The following is a 19,794-nucleotide window of genomic DNA, read 5'->3' as shown; positions in this document are numbered from 1 at the left end:
GAACATAGGAAGCTGCCAAATACTGAGTCAGACCATTGGTCCATCTAGCTCAGTATTGTCCACACAGACTGGCAGCAGCTTCTCCAAGGTTGCAGGCAGGAATCTCTCTCAATCCTATCTTGGAGATGCTGCCAGGGAGGGAACTTGGAACCTTCTGCTCTCCCCAGAGCGGCTCAATCCCCTAAGAAGGGGAATATCTTGCAGTGCTCACACATCAAGTCTCCCATTCATATGTAACCAGGGCGGACCATGCTTAGCTAAGGGGACAAGTCATGCTTGCTACCACAAGACCAGCTCTCCTCCTAGTAGGGCAGTAGTATCCAGGATAGGGCTGGTCATGAAAACCACTGGGATCGCTCCCAATCCAGGCGCTCCTCTGTTAGGTAGTCCAGGTTTTGTACCAGGCTAAGGTTTTGTTCCGGGCTCAAAATCCAGGTTTCATCCTGGGCTAAAAGAGAGGTAGGAGGGCATCCGTGTGCCCTCCTACCCTACTCCTCCCCGACTGTGTGGACGACCAGGCTGCCGGCAGCCATTTTAACAATAGAGGGCAGGAGAAGGACCTACCCAGCCTTTAGAGTTTCCACAATGTACCATGCTGCTCGCACAGTGCATTTTGGGATTCCTGGAGTCTGGGCTTCACTCCCCCAGCCTCCAGATTGCCACGCCACTCACCATAGTAGCCATTGTGTGGGAATGCTAGTGGTTTGGCCACATGAGGCTGTCATGTGGGGGAAGGTAGGTTGTGTCCTGCCTCCCCCCAGCTCTATGGAAAATGGCCGTGAGGATGACCTTGCTTATTAATTGGGGTTGCCTTTCTCTCTCATCAGGGTTTAGCTTAGAATCGAATCTTCTTTCGAATAAGAATTGTGCTAACATAGACCATCCTAGGGAGGGTTGACAAACCTTTTCTCAGCACGGTACGTCATTGTGGTTTTTTGTTTTCTGTACCTGAGTGGAGAACATCTTTTGATGTAGATGTATGTAGTTTCTGTGGTGGGCTATGTGCTTCCTGGACACACCTTACCTTGTTTTTATTGAAGGGGCAGGTTTGAGCTGAAATGTGTGAACTTAGGCCCTTTGCTAAGAGCAGAACTCACAAACCTTGATATTATACAGAAAATAGGACTATCTGACCTTTTCGCATACAGCTGAGTAGTTAAAAAGTTAAGACCAGGTTAAAACCACAGTTAAAATAACAAATTTAAAACTGGAATTAAAAGTTATCAGTAAAAAGCTAAACATTAAGAAACCTACTAGATAAAAGCAGAGGATGAGATATTAAAAACATACATGTTTATACATGTCTATACATATCCATGTATAGTTTTATGTGTTTGTATATTATATTTTTTAATATCAGATTTGTTTTTATATTTTTAGCTAAATACTTTTAACTCATTTTTATTATATGTGTTTTAACTTTTGTAAACCGCCTTGGGATTTTTTTTAATGAAAGGCAGTATATAAATCCAACAATAAATAAATAAATAAATATTTTAAAAAATAAGCTTCTCTAAAAAGGTGCATCTTCAGTTGTTTCTTTAAAACACTACGACTACGACGACGACGACAGAGAAGAATATTTATATACCGCTTTTCAACAAAAGTTCCAAAGTGGTTTACATAGAGAAATAAAAATAAATACATAAACTGGCTCCCTGTACCCAAAGGGCTCACAATCTAAAAAAAAAAAAAAAAGGAAGACAGAAACCAGCAACAGCCACTGGAGAGATGCTGTGCTGGGGGTGGATAGGGCCAGTTGCTCTCCCCATGCTCAATAAAGAGAATCACCACTTCTAAAAGGTGCCTCTTTGCTCAGCAGGGGAGGGAGCATGTTGAAGCTCTTCCGGGAGGGCATTCCAAAGTGGAGGAGCCACAACCGAAAAGGCCCTGTCTTTAGTCCCCACCAGTTGGAACTCTGTTAGAGGTCACACCTTGCCTATATGCTATTATTACTTCTCTATTAATACTGAAACTATGTTCTATTAATACTTTTTTTAAAAAATCTCCTTTGCTAGCTGTTCCACACTTGGAATTCACAGAATCACAGAATGTTAAGTGCGGGAAGGTACTTTGGAGGTCTCCTAGTCCCAGTGGGGGGAACCAGGTGCCTATCCAGCCTCTGTCGCAGTGGGTCCAGACAGAGAGAGAGCTTCCCCAGCTCTGCCCCCCAGAACCCTTTCAAACTGGGGGGACGGAAACCGAGACCTCCTACATGTAAAGCCAGTGATGTCCTCGAATAGACATGTCAAGGAGCAACGTTTTGGGAGAAAATTGGTCAAGGGGGTGTGAATAAACCCCTCTCATTGCAGAACCCCCACTTTTCGTGCAGAAGGTCCCAGGCTCAAGCCCTGGTAGGATCTCAAGGTAGGCCCGGGAAAGAAAGACTCCAGCCTGAAACCCTGGAAAGTTGCTGCCAGTCAGTATAGACAATACTGAACTAGATGGACCAAGGGCCTAACTCAGTATTCAAGCAGCTTCCTATGTTCCTGGTGGGTGGCAGATATCCGTGTGCAGTGTGCAGGTAGTTTGACGCTTGGATTTCCTTTGGATGGGGATGATGACGACGACTAGGAGCTTAAGCTGAAAAGTATTCTTGAACCAGGAGGGTTTCGTCAAGAGATTTAGAGAAAGAAGAGGTTGCACAGCGCTGTGAGTTCTGGGAAGGATCTACATGTACCCAGGGCAGCAAGAGAAGATATATTCACTTGACACTCCGAAAGTCTCCAGATTGTCCAAGAAAAGAGTTCCAGCTTCATAAAGATATGCAGTTGCCTGAATACTGAGTCAGACCAGTTAATGTAGCTCAGTATTATCTGCACTGACAGGCATCAGGGCTCAGACTCAGGACTTTCCCAGCCTTACCTTGAAATGTTGGGGGATTGAGCCTTCTGCATCTGTGGAATCTCCTCTAAACATAGGAAGCTGCCTTCCAAGTCAGATCCTAGTAGATCCACCTAGCTTAGTACTGTGCTCTGGCTGGCAGCGGCACTCCAGGGTTTCAGGCAAGAGGCTGTCCCAGCAAGATCGGGAGATGTTGCTTAGGGGCTGAACTCTAGGGACTCTCTGCATGCCAAGCAAATGCTCTACCACTGAGCTAGGGAGTTTCCCCTAAATATACGGAGCTGCAACTTACGGAGTCAGACGTTTGTTTCATCATCAGGACTGCCTACACTGACTGGCAGCAGTTCTCCAGGGTTTTGGAAGGGGTGTCTTTCTCAACCATATCTAGAGATGTCAGGGATTCAAAGTGTGTGTGTGTAGTTTCCTGTCCATATTAGATCTTCCTCTGCCCCTCTCTCTCCCAGTTTAATCTCTCTCTCTCTCTCTTCAATAACACATCTGCCAAAGAACAGATTTCCTCTCCGCTGAGGTCGTTCAAGAGTTACATGCCTTTCCTAAGTTTTGTTTTCATCCAATTTAAAAAAAAAACACCCTCTTTGGGAGGAAAACCAGGACTGTGATCTTGCTATCACTGGGGTTAGAGTGGGGGCGGGGGGGGGGCGTGGATGGTGTGGGCGGTGTCTCCCAGGTTAGGTTTAAGATGTGTCGGCAACAGCTTTTGAGGGCCAGAAGACAAATCAGCACCAGCAGGGACTGTCTGGAGGCGTCTGGAAGGAAGGAAGGAAAGTGCTGTTTTCATTTCAAGGGTGACAGGACCAGTAGCCAGAAGGACAAATCTGTGCCAGTGTGATAACCTGCAGTGAAAAGGATGGTGGCCATTTGTCTGGGGCTTCTGCTCAGTCTGGTCTGGAACAGCTGCGGTAAGTTAAGCCATCTCCATGAGCAAAATGTTCTTAAAAAAAAAAAAAATCATATCACCCCAGAAAAGGATTGGGTTTGCTCCTTTTCCTTTGTGAACGGCACCTCCCTGTCTTTCACCCCAGAGTCAACCACCGCTGTGGAACTGGAATTGGGGTGGGGGCAGAGACCCATCTGTGGGACATCTACATGATATGTGATTAACTTGCGGGATGCATTCCGACAAGATGTCTTGTCGGCCATTAGTATTAGTGTTAGCTGGTAAAGTGGCAATGGAATACGCATGATGACAACTCAAAATAGTTCTCCTTTATAGACCTAATTTATTGTGTATAAAAGTGTGTGTGTGTGGGGGGGGTAATCCAACAGGATTCTGTTAAAAGCAAACGTTTTGACATAAAAGACGTCATTTTCAATGCTTGATGTTTAACTGTATTTGTAACGGCATTCCCATATAGCAGAACTGAAACTCTCCCAATCACCTGAATCTGATGAAAAGCACGGGGTATTAGTATTGTTTGCATGTTCATAAAAGGAGTGGACATTTTGACGGGCGGGGGAAGCCTAGTGACAGCTAAGCAGAACCTCCATGTTCAGAGGCAGTCTACTTCTGAATGCCCGATGCTGGAGACAAACACAGGAATGCTTATGTTCAAGTAAACCTGCTTTAAGATTGTTCTGTGGGTGTCCTTGGGCAACTTGCAGTTCCCCACTGCTCCTTCTTAGGTAGCCTTAGGAAAGCTACAGTTCCCATTGCTTCAGCCTTCCCTGCAATATGAGGCTAATGCCACCTTACAGGGTTCTTATCATAATGACTGACACACTTCCTGGCATTTCACAGATGAAAACTGTAACACATTTGGAAATGTTAATTTAATATTGAAGTGTGAATTTGTAGGCGGAGGATGAGCAAAAGAGAGAAAGACTCAGATAAAGCCTCTTGATAGGTTTATGAATGAGCTGAGATTTAGGCTTCAATTCCAGGCGTGATTACCTGAGAGTAAGCCCCATTGAACGCCATAGGGCTTACTTTGAAGTAGGCATGAATAGGATCTCACTGTTGGCGACTCTTGGCTCACAGCTTATGCTCCTAGCCACACACTGCCCAGTTCTCTGGCTGTCACAGTTAAGGTTTTCAAGTCGCCCAGGTTTCAGCAGATGCTCTAATTCTTCTGGCCCCTATGATTGGCCTTGGAGGGGTAGGGGTGGGGGCAAAGGTGTAACGATGGGGGGGCAGGGGGGGCACGTGCCCCCGGCGCCATCTTTGCTGGTCACGTGGGGGGCGCTGCCATGACCCCTGCCGATCCCAAATTTTTAAAAATGCAAAAAACGCGCCGCGGTGCCCAGGCAACCCTCACTTCCGGCTTCCATGCGACTTCCCCCCCCCCCGCATACAGAGTGGCAGAATGCAGCCACTCTGTATGTGGGGGAAAGTCGCATGGAAGCCGGAAGTGATTATTGCATCACTTCCGGCTTCCATGCGACTCCCCCCTGCATACAGAGTGGCAGAATGCAGCCACTCTGTATGTGGGGGGGAAGTCGCATGGAAGCCGGAAGTGAGGGTTGCCTGGGCACGTCGGGAGACAAGACAAGGCGGCGGGAACGCTGAGAGCCCTCCAGCTGGAGGCAGGAGAGAGAAGCTGCTCGCTCGGAGGCAAAGCCCAGTCCAGGAGCAGTAAGTAAGGGAGCCCTGGCGGCGCCCCTATGTATTCCGCAAAGGGGCTGGCGGAGGGAGCAACCTACCCACTCCCCGCTGTCTAGATTCCCAAATCTTCTGCGAAAAGGCGGGAAAGGGGGCAGAAGCAGGGAGCCTGCCTGCTGCAGAACCGTGTTTGCATTTGTTGGAGCAGCCATAAACAAACCAAAAAACCCAACACAACCCACCCACCCCCACACAAAAAATAAAAAGCCTGGCAAAATAGATACGTTTTCAGAAGCTTCGTAAAGGACAGAAGGAAGGGAGCATTGCACATTTTTGAGTTCCAGATCAAATGCACTCTGTGTATGCTCCAAGGCATTCTGTTTAATTTCATTTGTTCTTGGCTGAGCTTTGCCATGAAAAACAGGCACCAGGGCTAAGACCTCATGAGCAATGGTTAAAATAAGCTCAGCCAGTGATTTGTAAAAGCACTTAGAAACTCGAATAAATCTAGAGGGAGCACTCCAAACTTTACTGGCTTGCATGTTCTGGAACTTAAATGCTTGGAAAGCATTAAAAAAATAACATTTGTCTTGCTTTCTGTGGGCAGAAGATAGAAGTTTATTCCACCGGCTTAGCTGAGTGTGGTAAGACTGTGAAGTAAGGGGGGTGGGCGGCAATGTTTATGAGGGCTTCAGTTCATAGCCCACCATTAACTATAGTTAATAAGAGCTAAATATATCATTTTACTATAAGGCTTCATATTATTTTACTATATCAGTGTCCTTGTCATTGATATATTCAAGCAACTACATATGGAAACAAAGTGGTATGTGACCTGTATTAACAAATGTCTCTTTGTGGTTTAGTTATTGTGGGGCTTTAAGATTGTTCTTTAGCCATAACTGGCACAAGTTAATACGCATACAAACCTGCAATCTATCCACTATAACCCAAAATGTGTCACTAAAAATTATGAAGGTGCTGCTCAGTATATCTTGGTTTTAATATGATGTGTACTGATTGCTGCTAGGTGCATTTTCCCAGAAAGTGATTTTGTTGCTTTAAACACAGGCTGAAGTATTCATAAAGAGTACAGGGTTACTCTTTGGAGTGATTGTATGGCAGTGAGTGGGGATTTAGTGCTACCAACACTGTGTTTATTAAAGACAGTAATTGCCATGAAATTTAATGGAATACTGCTGTCATCCAGATATCTGGCTACTTAAAAAGAACATAGGAACATAGGAAGCTGCCATATACTGAGTCAGACCATTGGTCTATCTAGCTCACTATTGTCTTCACAGACTGGCAGCGCCTTCTCCAAGAAGAATTTACAATGACTCCCAATACTACTCCTATACCTGCCTCCTACTTTCACTTACTGTAGCTTTTCTCATTACACTGTCACTTAGTGAAAGGCATACAAATGGAGGAAGCACTAAGTGACTACTATGAAGAAATACCTACACGTAGAGTGCTATCTAATGAATAATATAAAAAGTTAAAATAAAAACACATTCAAATCTCTTTTAGCAACAGTGGCTTCTAATTGTTGCTCAAACAGATTAACAAGCATAACTTTCAGATAAATTAATATTTGAATTTATGGTGTACCTTCAAAATTGCATGGCCTCCTGAATACACAGATATTTTGTAATACCCTAATCACAGGGGTGTGGCTTGAGGCCAGATAGCTGAGTTTGTGTTTATAGAGGATCACTTTCTGTACCAGGCAGAATGTGAGCATAGGCAGACACTGGTGGAAGAGTAGATTACGTGACAGTCAGATGTATGGGGGGGGGCACAATTTCAGTGCTTGCCCTGGGTGCCTTTTTCCCTAGTTACGCCTCTGGGTGGGGATGAGCATCTTGCCAGGATGAGGTTCTGCTTCTGGGAGATCTCTGGACAGCAAGCAGAAATTACAGCAGTAGAATACTCAGCAGTAGAATAGTAGAATGTTCCAAACTTTGGTTCTGAAGATTTGCAAGGTGATAGAAACATAGGAAGCTGCCATATACTGAGTTAGACTCTTGGTCCATCTAGCTCAGTATTGTCTACCCAAACTGGCAGCGGCTTCTCCAAGGCTGCAGGCAGGAATCTCTCTCAGCCCTATCTTGGAGATGCTGCCAGGGAGGGAACTTGGGACCTTCTGCTCTTCCCAGAGTGGCTTCATCCCCTGAGGGGAATCTCTTCCAGTGCTCACACATCAAGTCTCCCATTAATGTGCAACCAGGGCAGACCCTGCTTAGCTAAGGGGACAAGTCATGCTTGCTACCACAAGACCAGCTCTCCTCCATAATAGCCCTTGAGGCTGGTGCATTGTAATTGGAGTTCATGAGATCAGTATTTTCAGTTGTGTAAAGGGAATGAGATTTGACCCCCCAAAATAAATCCCCATGCTGTGATCAGGGGCTCTGAAAATGGATGCCTCCACGCCTTTATGGCCGTTCATTCCCTACCTTTTTGTGCCACATTCATTTTTTAATTGGGCAGTAGCTCAGTGGTAGAACGCCTGCTTAGCATGCAGGAGGTCCCAGGTTCAATCCCAGGCAGCCTCTCCAGTAGGGCTGGGAAAGACCCTGCCTGAAACTCTGTGAAGCTGCTGCCAGTCAGTGCAGGCAATATGGAGCTAGAGGGACTGACTGCTCAAGTGGCAGCTTCATATATTTAGAGGCAACTCCATAGCTGAGTGGTAGAGCATCTGCTTTGCATGCAGAAGATAGCAGGTTCACTCCCTGGTTGCATCACCAGGTAGGCTGGGGGGCGGGGCTGGGGAGCTGCTGCCAGTCAGAGTAGAAGGCAGCTTCACATGTTCACTAACATCGATAGCTTAGTGGGAAAAGTGCTTACTTTGTGAGCAGAAGGTCTCAGGGTAAGGCTGAGCAAGATCCTTGTCTGAAACCCTGGAGAGCTGCTGCCGGTCAGAGTATACAATACCAAGCTAGAAAGACTGAGAGTTTGACTCAGTAGGAAGCAGCTCCCTATTTTCCTCTGTAGAATGAATTTAACTCAATGTCTGTCTATCTATCTATCTATCTATCTATCTATCTATCTATCTATCTACCACATTTATATACCGCCTGTTAGATAGATATAGATATAGATATAGATATAGATATAGATATAGATATAGATATAGATATAGATATAGATATAGATATAGATATAGATATAGATATAGAGGCGGTGTACATAATCCGTTACAATATTAAATTAAATAAACAACTTTCACAGAATAAAAATGATTAATAACAATTCACAGAATAAAACAATAAAAACAATTTCACAGTGTAAAATAATTAAAAAGTTTGAAATTAGTTTTTTATTAGTTTTAATTAAAAGCCTGAGAAAATAGGTGTGTCTCAGGGGCGTAGGTATAATAGGGCAAGGGGAGACAGTTGTCTGAGAGCCCACCCCGAGGCAAGTCACATGACTGACTCCCCCAGCAGCTCACCTGCCCGGGCTTCCTTCAGTTGTGTTCATCCTCAGGAACTGATGTGAGTGTTAAGACCTGGAGCTACCAGAACAGCACGTCTTTCTCTAGTACCATTCAATGACTTGCATCGTCCACAATTTACAAAACCTTTTAAAAAATAATTTAGGATGATGTTCTATTGTGGCACATAGGAGATATATAGAGATATAGATATATTACTATGCTTTTTGTTACCACCATCTTGTCTAAAATCTTGTCTCTGGACCCACTCCAACCTTGCTATGCCCCTGGTGTGTCCGGAGATGGAGAAGCTCTTGTTTCGACAGCGAGCCCTGGGGCAGCCACAGAGAAGGCCCAGCCCTGAGTTGCCACCAGACAAGCCGGTGGCAACCCTAACCAGACCTCCCTAGATGATTGTAATAGGTGGCAGGGTTCATGACAATGGAGGGGCGCCCCTAAGTACCCTGGACCCAAACTGTTCAGGCTTAGTTTCAAGCGGGCCCCATCTGATTCCCTTTACCCAGCAAACAATCCCACATGCTTAAGATCTCTTTTCTTCTCCAAGCAGGTCTGCCCAGAAAATCCATGCTGACCATCCACCCTCAGGAGCCGGTGGTGGAACACGGAGGCTCTATCCAGCTGAACTGCTCCATGGACTGCCCGGGGGGGAAGGTAGAATGGCAGGGCCTTGACACCGACTTGGGGAATATGATTTCCGAGGGGACGTACAGCATCCTGACTGTGACCAATGCACTACCGAGCATGGAAGGCATGAAATTGTGCATTGGTCAATGCCATTCAAAGATTATCCAAAAGAAAGTTGAATTAAAAGTCTATTGTAAGTTGAGTGACAAAATGTGTGTGTGTGCGCGCGCGCTTACGCATGCGCGCTTGCATGTGCCTTCTGCAATTTAAGAATCAGCCCATTTGCTGTTCTCGTGGAAGCAGCACTGCTTGTGCACGTTCTATGGCTGACGGCTTCCTCGGCCAAGTGGTTAGAATGGTGGCAAATAACATTCCGTGACATCACAGCAGCTCTGCCAATGGCTGGAGGCCATTGAAAAAGATACAGACCAGGTGAAAAAGATACAGACCAGAGGGCTGTCCTCATCATCCTTATAAGAGTAGAAGGCTTCTCTTGCCTTATTCAGGAGCTGGGCACACTCCCGATACTTGACCATGTGTCCGATGGCTGGGAGTATGCCCATCTGTCAAGTCCCATCTGGATAGGAGGAGCCCACCCTGTCCAGATTCCGTCCTCGCCTTCGGGAGGAGGAAAAGTCCTATTATCCTTCATAAGGAACTATTTCTGCTTTTTGAGAAGCCACCTTGAGGACAGGTTCCTTTGAAAGGTGACTTAGGCTGTGATCCTGTGCATACTTACCTGAGAGTAAGGCCCACTGAACATAGTGGGCCTTACTCCTGAGTCGATGCACACTCTTGGAATGGAATAAAACAACTAAAACTTTGCCAGTTAAAGGAGTTTAAAAGGTATTTTCTTATCATCACTGTTAAAGCTAAAGTGTGTCATTGAGTCGACTTTGACTCCTGGCACCCACAGAGCCCTGTAGTTTTCTTTGGTGGAATGCAGGAGGGGTTTGCCATTGGCTCCTCCCGCACAGTATTTGATGATGCCTATATAAAAATATGTATAAAAACATGTAGAATAAATAAAAATAAAATATATTGCTGTTGCCCGATATAGTACCAGTGGGGATTCGAACCGGCAACCTTTTGCTTGTTAGTCAAGCATTTCCCTGCTGCTCCACTTAAGGTGGATAGCATTAAGATTGTTAATACTGGTGCTCGTGCGTTTAAGGTTTCGAAATGCTGCCTGTCTTCTGCATTGCCCGATTAAATAACAAATTCATTAACCCTTTTTAATACAGTGTAAAGCGATGTTTCCCAACCTGGGTGCCTCCAGATGTTGCTGAACTACAACTGCCAGCATCCCCAGCTACAATGTATTGTGGTTGGGAAGTTGTTGTTGAGCAACATCTGGAGGAACCCAGTTTGGGAACCACTGGTGTAAGGACTTTGCCGGACCTTATTTAAAAATTTATCTATCTGTTTGTATGTTTTATGTTTATCGTGTTTGTCTACCACCCCAAACGCACGGCTCTGGCTGTAGCTTCCTGAAAGCATCTTTTGAAAGCATCTGTTGAACCTCCATGTACAAGGGTAGGGGGCTGTACAAAATGGACTTTTTTTGTCACAACCAGCAGAGCTAGCCTTGCCATGCCCCCCGGAATTAAGGGTACCCCCGCCAGATTTTGTCTCCTTCACACGGCTGCTAAACTCCACCCGGATTTGCAAGGATTTCAAATGCTCTGCCCAGATTGCCTGGATTTTACTCCAGATCCGATCACATGGGAGGGCAGAGAAGGAGGGGGAAGTATACAGATCTGTCAAATTAAAAAAATGCAAACTAGTTGTCACGCCATTTGCATAATATGCAAATTAGGCCACCCAGATTTGGGATATTATTATTATTATTATCATTATTAGGTTTAGAGTTGCTTAGGGTTGCCCTATTAGGGTTGAATATGGCAACCCTAAGCAGGGCGGTTCTCAATTCTTATTTGCAAAACAGAGCCTCCATATTCCGATGCAGTGTACCTCTGGACACCGATTTCTGGGAGAGGGCAAAAGCAAGGGAGGGCGGTTTTCTCTCTGCCCCACTTGTGGACTTCCTGGAGGCATCCGATTGGCCACTGTGGGAAGCAAGGATGCTGTTGAGTTACGGCTTCCGTTACTTCCAGACGCAGTGGCCAATAGTCAGGGATGATGGAAGCCGGGGTCCCCGAACAGGTGGAGGGCCGAAGTGGCCAAGCCCTGCGGTAGGCCTTTAGCCTGATCCTGGGGGGCTCTTCCGAAATCCTTACCCGGCCTCTTTTCTCAGCTCTCCCAGACACTCTGCACGTGGAGTCCAAGCCCAAGGTCCTGGTGGCCGGGCAGCGGGCCCGTCTCTCCTGTTCGCTGAGCGACGTGTATCCGTCCGGCTCCCTCACACTGAGCTGGTTCCGGGGAGACGAGAGGCTGCAGGGCTCCGAGACGAAGGTGGACGACGTCGAGGGACCCGACTGGTGGCTGTTCAATTATCGCTCTGAACTGGAGGTCCCGGCGGCTGAGCCAGGTGCCGCCTACAGGTGTGAGGCGGAACTAGAACTCGGACCAAAGATGATCTCCCTAACCAGCCAGGCCGTGGTGAGCGCCCCAGGTAAGCTCAGGACAGCAGCCGACATGTTAAGTGGCCTCCAGTGTCCCCTCGAGCCCAGCAGTGTCTGCTCTGACTGGCAGCAGCTTCTTCGGGTCTCGCCCAGAGCAGGTTGTCCCAGCCCTGCGGCCTGAGAGGATTTTAACTGGAGATGCCTGGGTTTGAATCTGGGGACTTCTGCACTCAAACCATTGAGCTCTGGGTGCTCCTGAGGGGCGTAGGGAACGGCTGCCTGCTGAGTCAGACCCTGGCTCAGTGTTGTCTACTCGGACTGGCAGCCGCTCTTCGGGGCTCTTTTGCCAACCTACCTGGAGATGCTGGGGGCTGGACCTGGGACCTTCTGCAGACAAAGCACTGAAGAACAAGGGGCACTGTCTGCTACTGAGGCAGACCCTCGGATCATTGAGCTCAGTATTGCCTACACTGACCGGCAGCCGCTCCCCGCCGGGGTCTTAGGCATGGGTCTTTCCCTACCCTATCTGGAAATGTTGGGGATTGAACCTGGGACCTTCTGAATATGAATGGGAGACTTGATGTGTGAGCACTGTAAGAGATGCCCCTCAGGGGATGGAGCTACTCTGGGAAGAGCATCTAGGTTTCAAGTTCCCTCCCTGGCAGCATCTCCAAGATCGGGCTGAGAGAGATGCCTGCCTGCGACCTTGGAGAAGCTGCTGCCAGTCTGGGTAGGCAATACTGGGCTAGATGGACCAATGGTCTGACTCAGTATATGGCAGCTTCCTATGTTTTAGGAGAGGAGAGCTGGTCTTGTGGTAGCAAGCATGAATTGTCCTCTTTGCTAATCAGGGTCCACCCTGGTTTGCATTTGTGTGGGAGACTAAAAGTGTGAGCACTGTAAGATATTCCCCTCAGGGGATGGAGCCATTCTGGGAAGAGCAGAAGGTTCCAAGTTCCCTCCCTGGCAGCATCTCCAAGAAATGGGGGACAGAGACTCCTGCCTGCAACCTTGGAAAAGCCGCTGCCAGTCTGTGAAAACAATACTGCGCTAGATGGACCAATGGTCTGACTCAGTATATGGCATCACATGGAGAAATCGTTCCTGTTTGTTACAAAGCAAGTGCAGTTTATTTTAAAAGTTCAAAAAAGCAAGAAATTGACGTAGTAAATGGCAAACTAGATCCATAGGAAGCTGCCTTCTACTGAGTCAGACCCTCGGTCCGTCTAGCTCAGTATTGCCTACCCTGACTGGCAGCAGCTCTCTGGGGCTTGCAGGCGGGAGTCTCTCCCAGCCCTGCTTAGAAGGGCTGGCAGGGATTGAACTTCAGGCCTCCTGAATGCAAAGCAAAATCTCTGCTACAGCCCCCTCACAAGGCAGGTGAGGCAAGGGGTGAAGAAGTTGGGCAGTGACCGAGGCTTCTTATGCCTGGCCCTTTCAGGTCCACCCTTTCTGGTACATCAATGGAGGCCCCGATCCTAGAGGCACCAAAGTCAGGGCCTCGGCCTCAGGAGCAGAGCTTGAGAGAAGGCCTTGCTCGGACACCTCATTGCCTCTTAGGCTGTTAAAGCATAGAGATGCCACCCTTAAATTGCTCAGCGAAAAAACTAGATGCATACTGGTTAATCAACTAAACTAAAGTTGATTAACCTACTGGAGAAAGCTTGAGGCTCTCCGGAGAAAACTTTTAAATGACGGGACAAAACGTTTTGTTCACAGCAGCACCGACGGCGGCCAGGACTACAGAGACGGCTTCTACCCTAGTGGCAACCAGAACAAGCCCCGGGGCTACTCCAGAACTACCCACCACCATGGTCTCGGAATCTCCAAATGCGGCAACCACCAGTAGCTTCCAGCCTCTCCGTTCCACCCAGAACCCCACAGTCGTGGCCCCAGCAGTTACGAATACAGCTGCCTCATCCCCTTCCCCAACGGTTGTCGGAGACGTGGTGACGATATCTCAGGAATCTGCCACCACCAAGCTGGCCACCACCACGGCCACGGCCACGTTGCCTCCGGCCACAGAGGCTGCCGCCACACTCACGGCCACTTGGCCCGCCTCTCTCTTGACAAGCCAGCAACCTGACACAGATCCCGTTCCTACGGAGGGCTTCCCTTCCGCCACGGAAGGAGACCCCTGCCGCCCGGTGATCACCCCTGTCCCTCGGCAAGGGGTGACGGGGGGGCCCCTCCGCATCACGTGCCACGTGGCAGAGTGTGGCGGCGACGTCCGGATCCGGTGGGTGCAGACCCCCGTGGATCAGTCGCAGTACCGTCAGGAGGAAGCCAAGGGCCAATCCACATTGGCGGTGGAGAGCGTCAGCTTGGAACACCAGGGAGACTACCGGTGTGTCACCGTGGGCGGCCAGACCCGGATGGCGAGTTTACGTGTCGCCGTGTCTGCTGGTAAATTGGGAGTTTCCGTGGTTATAAATGCATAAGCAGAGCCCTGCTGGATCAGGTCCCTCTGCTACAGCATCCTCTCTTCCGTCCGGGCCCACCAGATGCCTCTGTGAAGCCCGCAGGCAAGAGCTGAGGGTATGCCCCTTCTCCCACGGTTTCTCCCCTGCAACTGGAGGTTTTAGGCACGGCAGATTTTACCGCGGGTTTACCGGGAGGCTTTACTGCAAACTCAAAGCTGTCTCAAAAAACCGCTGGAAATAGTGGAGTTTTTTACTCCAGAGATGGATCGGACCACACTCAGGCACAGTGGGGAACCCGAATTGCATGCGTGGTCCTCTCCCCGATAACTCGCAGGGACTTCAGGGGGAAATCTGGCTGATATGTGTACTTGCACCTTCCATTCCGGAGGAGATGCGAGCTAAAAGCAAAAACCTCACGGTAAAACTGCTGTGCATAAAACTTCCTGGTAATTCAGAGGCATCCTGCCTCTAAGCCTGGAAGTAGTCTATAGCCATCAAGACTATTATTATTATTATTTCTTGTTTACACAGTCAGACAGGTGTTATTGACTGGTTTGTTTTATCCAGACATCGAGTCCTTCCCAAGGACCTGGGATGCCAGAATTTTATTGTTAATGGTTGTAGATATCGTCGCAGAATATAGGCTATTCCCAGTAAAGCTGCTTTTTGTAATTGGCTGCTGGTGATTTCTGTGGCCCCTATAGTGTTGAGGTGCTCTTCAAGGTCTTTGGGAACTGCACCCAGGGCGCCAATTACCACTGGGATTATTTTGGTCTTTTTCTGCCACAGCCTTTCAATTTCAATTTGTAGATCTTTGTATTTGGTGATTTTTTCTATTTCTTTTTCTTCTATTCTGCTATCCCCTGGTATTGCTATGTCAATTATTATTATTATTATTAATTTACATTTTATATCCCGCTCTTCCTCCAAGGAGCCCAGAGCAGTGTACATGCGTAAGTTTTTCCTTACAACAACCCTGTGAAGTAGGTTAGGCTGAGAGAGAAGTGACTGGCCCAGAGTCACCCAGCAAGTCTCATGGCTGAATGGGGATTTGAACTTGGGTCTGCCCGGTCCTAGTCCAGCACTCTAACCACTACACCACACTGGCTAGTTGCCATCAATAGACCTGTCCTCCATGAATTTATCTAAGCCCCGTTTACTTTTTGACACAGCACATAATTAATCTATGGAATTCTCTGCCGCAGGATGTGATGATGGCCACCAGCTTGGATGGCTTTAAAAGGGACTTAAGACAAATTCACGGAAGACACATCTATCATCGGCTACTAGTCAGAGGGCTACAGGCCACCTCCAGCCTCAAAGGCAGGATGCCTCTGAGTACCAGTTGCAGGGGAGTCACAGCAGGAGAGAAGGCATGCCCCTTTCAACTCCTGCCTGTGGCTTCCAGTGGCATCTGGTGGGCCACAGGATGCTGGACTAGATGGACCTTGGGCCTGATCCAGCAGGGCTGTTGTTATGTTCTTATGTTCTTAAAGCTATCCAAGCTAGTGGCCATCACCACATCCCGTGGCAGAGAATTCCATAGAATAATTATGCACTGTGTGAAAAAGGGCTTCCTTTTGGTCAGTCCTTTTGTCTGGCAATCAGTTTCATGGGATGACTCCTGGTTCTCAAGTTGTGAGAGAAGAAGAAGATATTCTCTCTCTCCACTCTCTCCACACCATGCACGAATTTATAGACTGCTATCTTGTCTTCCCTTCGTCGCTTTTTTGAAATGCCCACATCTTGTAGCTTTGTCTTATAAGGAAGGTGCCCTAGACCCCCTTGATAACCTTGGTTGCCTTCTTCTGCACCTTTCCAGTTCTATGATATCTTTTTCTGAGATACAGTAAGCAGATATATGAATACAATTAATATTTATATACCGCTTTTCAACAAAAGTTCCCAAAGTGGTTTACACAGATATAAATAAAATGGGTGCCTGTCCCCAAAGGGCTCACAATCTAAAAAGGAGAGATAAGACAGACACCAGCAACAGCCACTGGAGGGATGTTGTGCTGGGGATGGATAGGGCCAATTGCTCTCCCGCTGCTCAATGAAGAGAATCGCCACTTTTAAAAGGTGCCTCTTTGCTCAGTTAGGGCTCTCCTCCTTCCCCTTCCAGGGTTTGATTACTGAACCTAGATTCTGTAGTGCTGTCCGCAGACCATGTTTGAAGGAGACAGACAGATACTTATAAAACACTGTAATGATGTCTGTTTCCATCAATGCTCTGGATACAGCTGTTTTTATATGGCAGGGAGGGTGGTTGTGGATTCTGGGTTTGAAACAGGGAATGTGTTAAGTGAGGCCAAAATTAATGCATACATTGCTTGTTTATGCCATTTCATTGGAATAAACTGTTAATAACAAAAAAGTAGTGTATAAAAATCTGTGCAGCCAAATGTCCTCATAGGAACATAGGAAGCTGCCAAATACTGAGTCAGACCATTGGTCTATTTAGCTCAATATTGTCTTCACAGACTGGCAGTGGCTTCTCCAAGGTTGCGGGCAGGAATCTCTGGAGATGCTGCCAGGGAGAGAACTTGGAACCTAGATGCTCTCCCCAGAGCGACTCCATCCCCAAAGGGGAATATCTTACAGTGCTCATTCATATGCAACCAGGGTGGACCCTGCTTAGCTAAGGGGACAAGTCATGCTTGCTACCACCAGACCAGCTCTCCTCCCAGAACACCAAATTAGGCACAATGCTCCTAAGTCATTCCGCCTTAATATTTAGTGTCTTGCATGCTTTCCTCAGTGCTCTAGTATCCTTCCCGTGGTTCCCTGCACTGAGCAGGAAGTTTTTCACACTCAGCATTTAGCTCACATCTCCTCCAAAATGAAGGGGGTGTATTCACATTTCGGCCAGATTTACCCCAAGGGCCCTGCAAACTATCAGGGAGCACTTCACACACAATTTGGGGGTTTTATCCTGCATTGGAGTGTTGCCCAATTTAATCCGGATTTTTTTTTTAAAAAAAAATAAATCCACTTATTGCATCTTTTTCTTTTTTTTGCGGGGGGTGGGCAGCGGGCGGGACTTTGAACTTGCAGTAAAGCCTCGCAGAAAACCCATGGCACAGCCCGCTGTCTGGGAAGGCTCCAGGGGGGTGGACTGGAAGACCTCTAAGGTCCCTTTCAGTGCTACAATTCTCTGTGTCTGTGTAGAATTATGAGCCTTTGGGTCGCAAAGATAACTGGGCCCTTGGGTGAGTCAGCAGCAGAGCAAGCACAGCCAGGATTTGGGCAGAAACTGGAGGAGCGAACAAAGAGGCACATTTCCAAGTTGTGAATGAATGAAGCGTTTATTTCAATCATTGTCCAGAATACAGAAAATCAGAACTAAAACAAAATTATACAAAATCCCAGTAAAGAAAAACAAAAGGGGCAAAAAATCACTTTAAATCCACAATTCAATTAAAGTTGTAACCAATAATAACGCCACTATTATATTAAGCTGCAGAAGCTACCAGCTTCCAACAAACTTTCCCAGCTATTGAGCAAAACTTGGCTACATTTAAATAAATTTTCATCAGATTTATCAGCTAAAAACAAATTAAGATAAAAAGTACCTGAATGCCCTGGGAATTCTTTTATGAGGGGTAACCAATAACCATCCCAAATGTCCCTATAAAAATTACAATACAGCAGTACATGTGCTGTTGTTTCTATACTCCCACGGTAACAGGAACAAAACCTCTCAGCATAAGGTCTTTCATTATACCTCCCTTCCAGGACTGCCATTAAAGTAGTGCGATTCGCCTATATTTACTTGCCCACAGCAGGAGAGCAACGGGCCGTCTCCATCCCCAGCACAGCATCCCTCTAGTGGTGGTTGTTAGTATCTGCCTGATGTTTCTTTTCAGATGTCAGCCTTTTGGGACGGGGGACCAACTTAGGAACATAGGAAGCTGCCATATACCCGGTCAGTCCATTGGTCCATCTAGCTCAGTGTTGTCTACACAGACTGGTAGTGACAGATTTGGTCGTGACTTTGTGAGTCGTTTGTTGTTCTGTGTAAACTGCTTTGAGAACTTTTGTTGAAAACGGGGAGAGGAGGTGCACGGAGGTAATTTTGGAGCCTGAACCTAAAGGCCTTTGGAAGCCTCTCTGCCACCCCGCCACCCCCCCCCACAAGTTAAGCATCATCCGCCTATACACACACACACACACACACACACACACACACCATGACACACACAGTATTTTTAACACGTGGGTTCTTGAGGGCACAAACAGCAACTGAACTCACAAGAATGTAAGCATATAGAACAGGTCTATTTATGCAAATATATTCCCATCCCACATATTTCTTGCCTCAATCCCCCCACCCCATCTCTAAAGCACCCAGAACAGGTCATAATCACACCCGGCCACCTGGCGCAGTGCTGGCCAGAGGGGGCGAGGGGAACGTCCCCCCTATTACCTTTAAAAAAAACCTTGCTGCATGGCGGGATGGGGGTGACGAGAGCAGCAAGAGCCTCTTCCAGCTCCCCTCCTGCCTCCCAAATGACTGCATGGGCCAGTCTGCAGCCCATTTGGGGCCTCTCTGCACCCGCATGCATGCAGAAAAAGGCCCCATGCAGTCATTTGGGAGGCAGGAAGGAGTTCTCACCGCCCCCATCCCAGGCGCAGTCGCATTTTTTAACAGGCAAAAGGGGGAACTTTCCCCTTTCCCACAGCTGCTGCACTGCTGCCGCCACCCCCACAGAGGTGTGGCAAAATTTGCCGCCCCTCAAATTTTGCCACCATAGGCAACTGCCTACTTTGCCTATCCATTAATCCACCCCTGGTGACCACACCACACAGGACAGACTAAAGAAGATTGGGGGAAGGGGCAAGGGGCCTTTGGCCCCAAAGTCCAGGGCTAAGAGCACCACTGAAAAGGGGTATATAAATAGATGCCAAGGTAGTCATAGGATTTGAGCAGGAGACAGGATGGAATTTGGAGGGGGCAGCACTAGTGCAGGATCCATTGGGTTATGGGTAGAGCAAGGCAGAATCAAGACTTGCGTTTCCTGCCTTTTCAGATCCCAGAACAGTAAAGTACTGATTGTCCAGCAAGCACATCCCTGTCCCAGAGGGTCTGGAAACTCATTTTCTGTGCTTGGTTTATTGCTGTGAGACCCGCTGGTTCGATATTGCGCTGGAGTCTGTGCAGAGGGTGGGGAACTCTGATATCATAGGAGCATAGTGGGCTGCCATATACTGAGTCAGACCCTTGGTCCATTTCGCTCCATGTTGTCAGCACTGACTGGCAGCAGCTCTCCGGGGTCTTTTACACATCAGGCTTTACTGCGAGTTTATGGGGAGCCTTTACTGTGAACTCAAAGTTGTCTCAAAAAACCAACACAAATA

At 47.5% G+C, this 19,794-nt stretch overlaps 1 protein-coding gene across 4 annotated transcripts in view; it reads left to right on the top strand.

The window, feature by feature from the left end:
• MADCAM1 (mucosal vascular addressin cell adhesion molecule 1) overlaps window positions 1-19,794 on the top strand; it is a 30,779-nt gene that overhangs the window by 8,114 nt on the left and 2,871 nt on the right. Inside the window, exons 1-4 of one of the 4 annotated variants that reach the window (XM_053303629.1) lie at window positions 3,583-3,764; window positions 9,409-9,678; window positions 11,743-12,060; window positions 13,730-14,416. In XM_053303629.1, the coding sequence (XP_053159604.1) occupies window positions 3,713-3,764; window positions 9,409-9,678; window positions 11,743-12,060; window positions 13,730-14,416 (1,327 nt within the window). In that variant the 5' untranslated portion in view covers window positions 3,583-3,712. Of the gene's footprint in view, window positions 1-3,582; window positions 3,765-5,302; window positions 5,442-9,408; window positions 9,679-11,742; window positions 12,061-13,729; window positions 14,417-19,794 lie in introns of those variants that run through there. The other 3 variants (XM_053303631.1, XM_053303633.1, XM_053303630.1) reach the window with 3 other exon arrangements.

Source organism: Hemicordylus capensis, chromosome 2 (assembly GCF_027244095.1).
Source record: "Hemicordylus capensis ecotype Gifberg chromosome 2, rHemCap1.1.pri, whole genome shotgun sequence".
NCBI lineage: Eukaryota > Metazoa > Chordata > Lepidosauria > Squamata > Cordylidae > Hemicordylus > Hemicordylus capensis.
The sequence above is the reverse complement of the archived record's forward strand: the minus strand, read 5'-3'. Positions and strand labels throughout refer to the sequence as shown.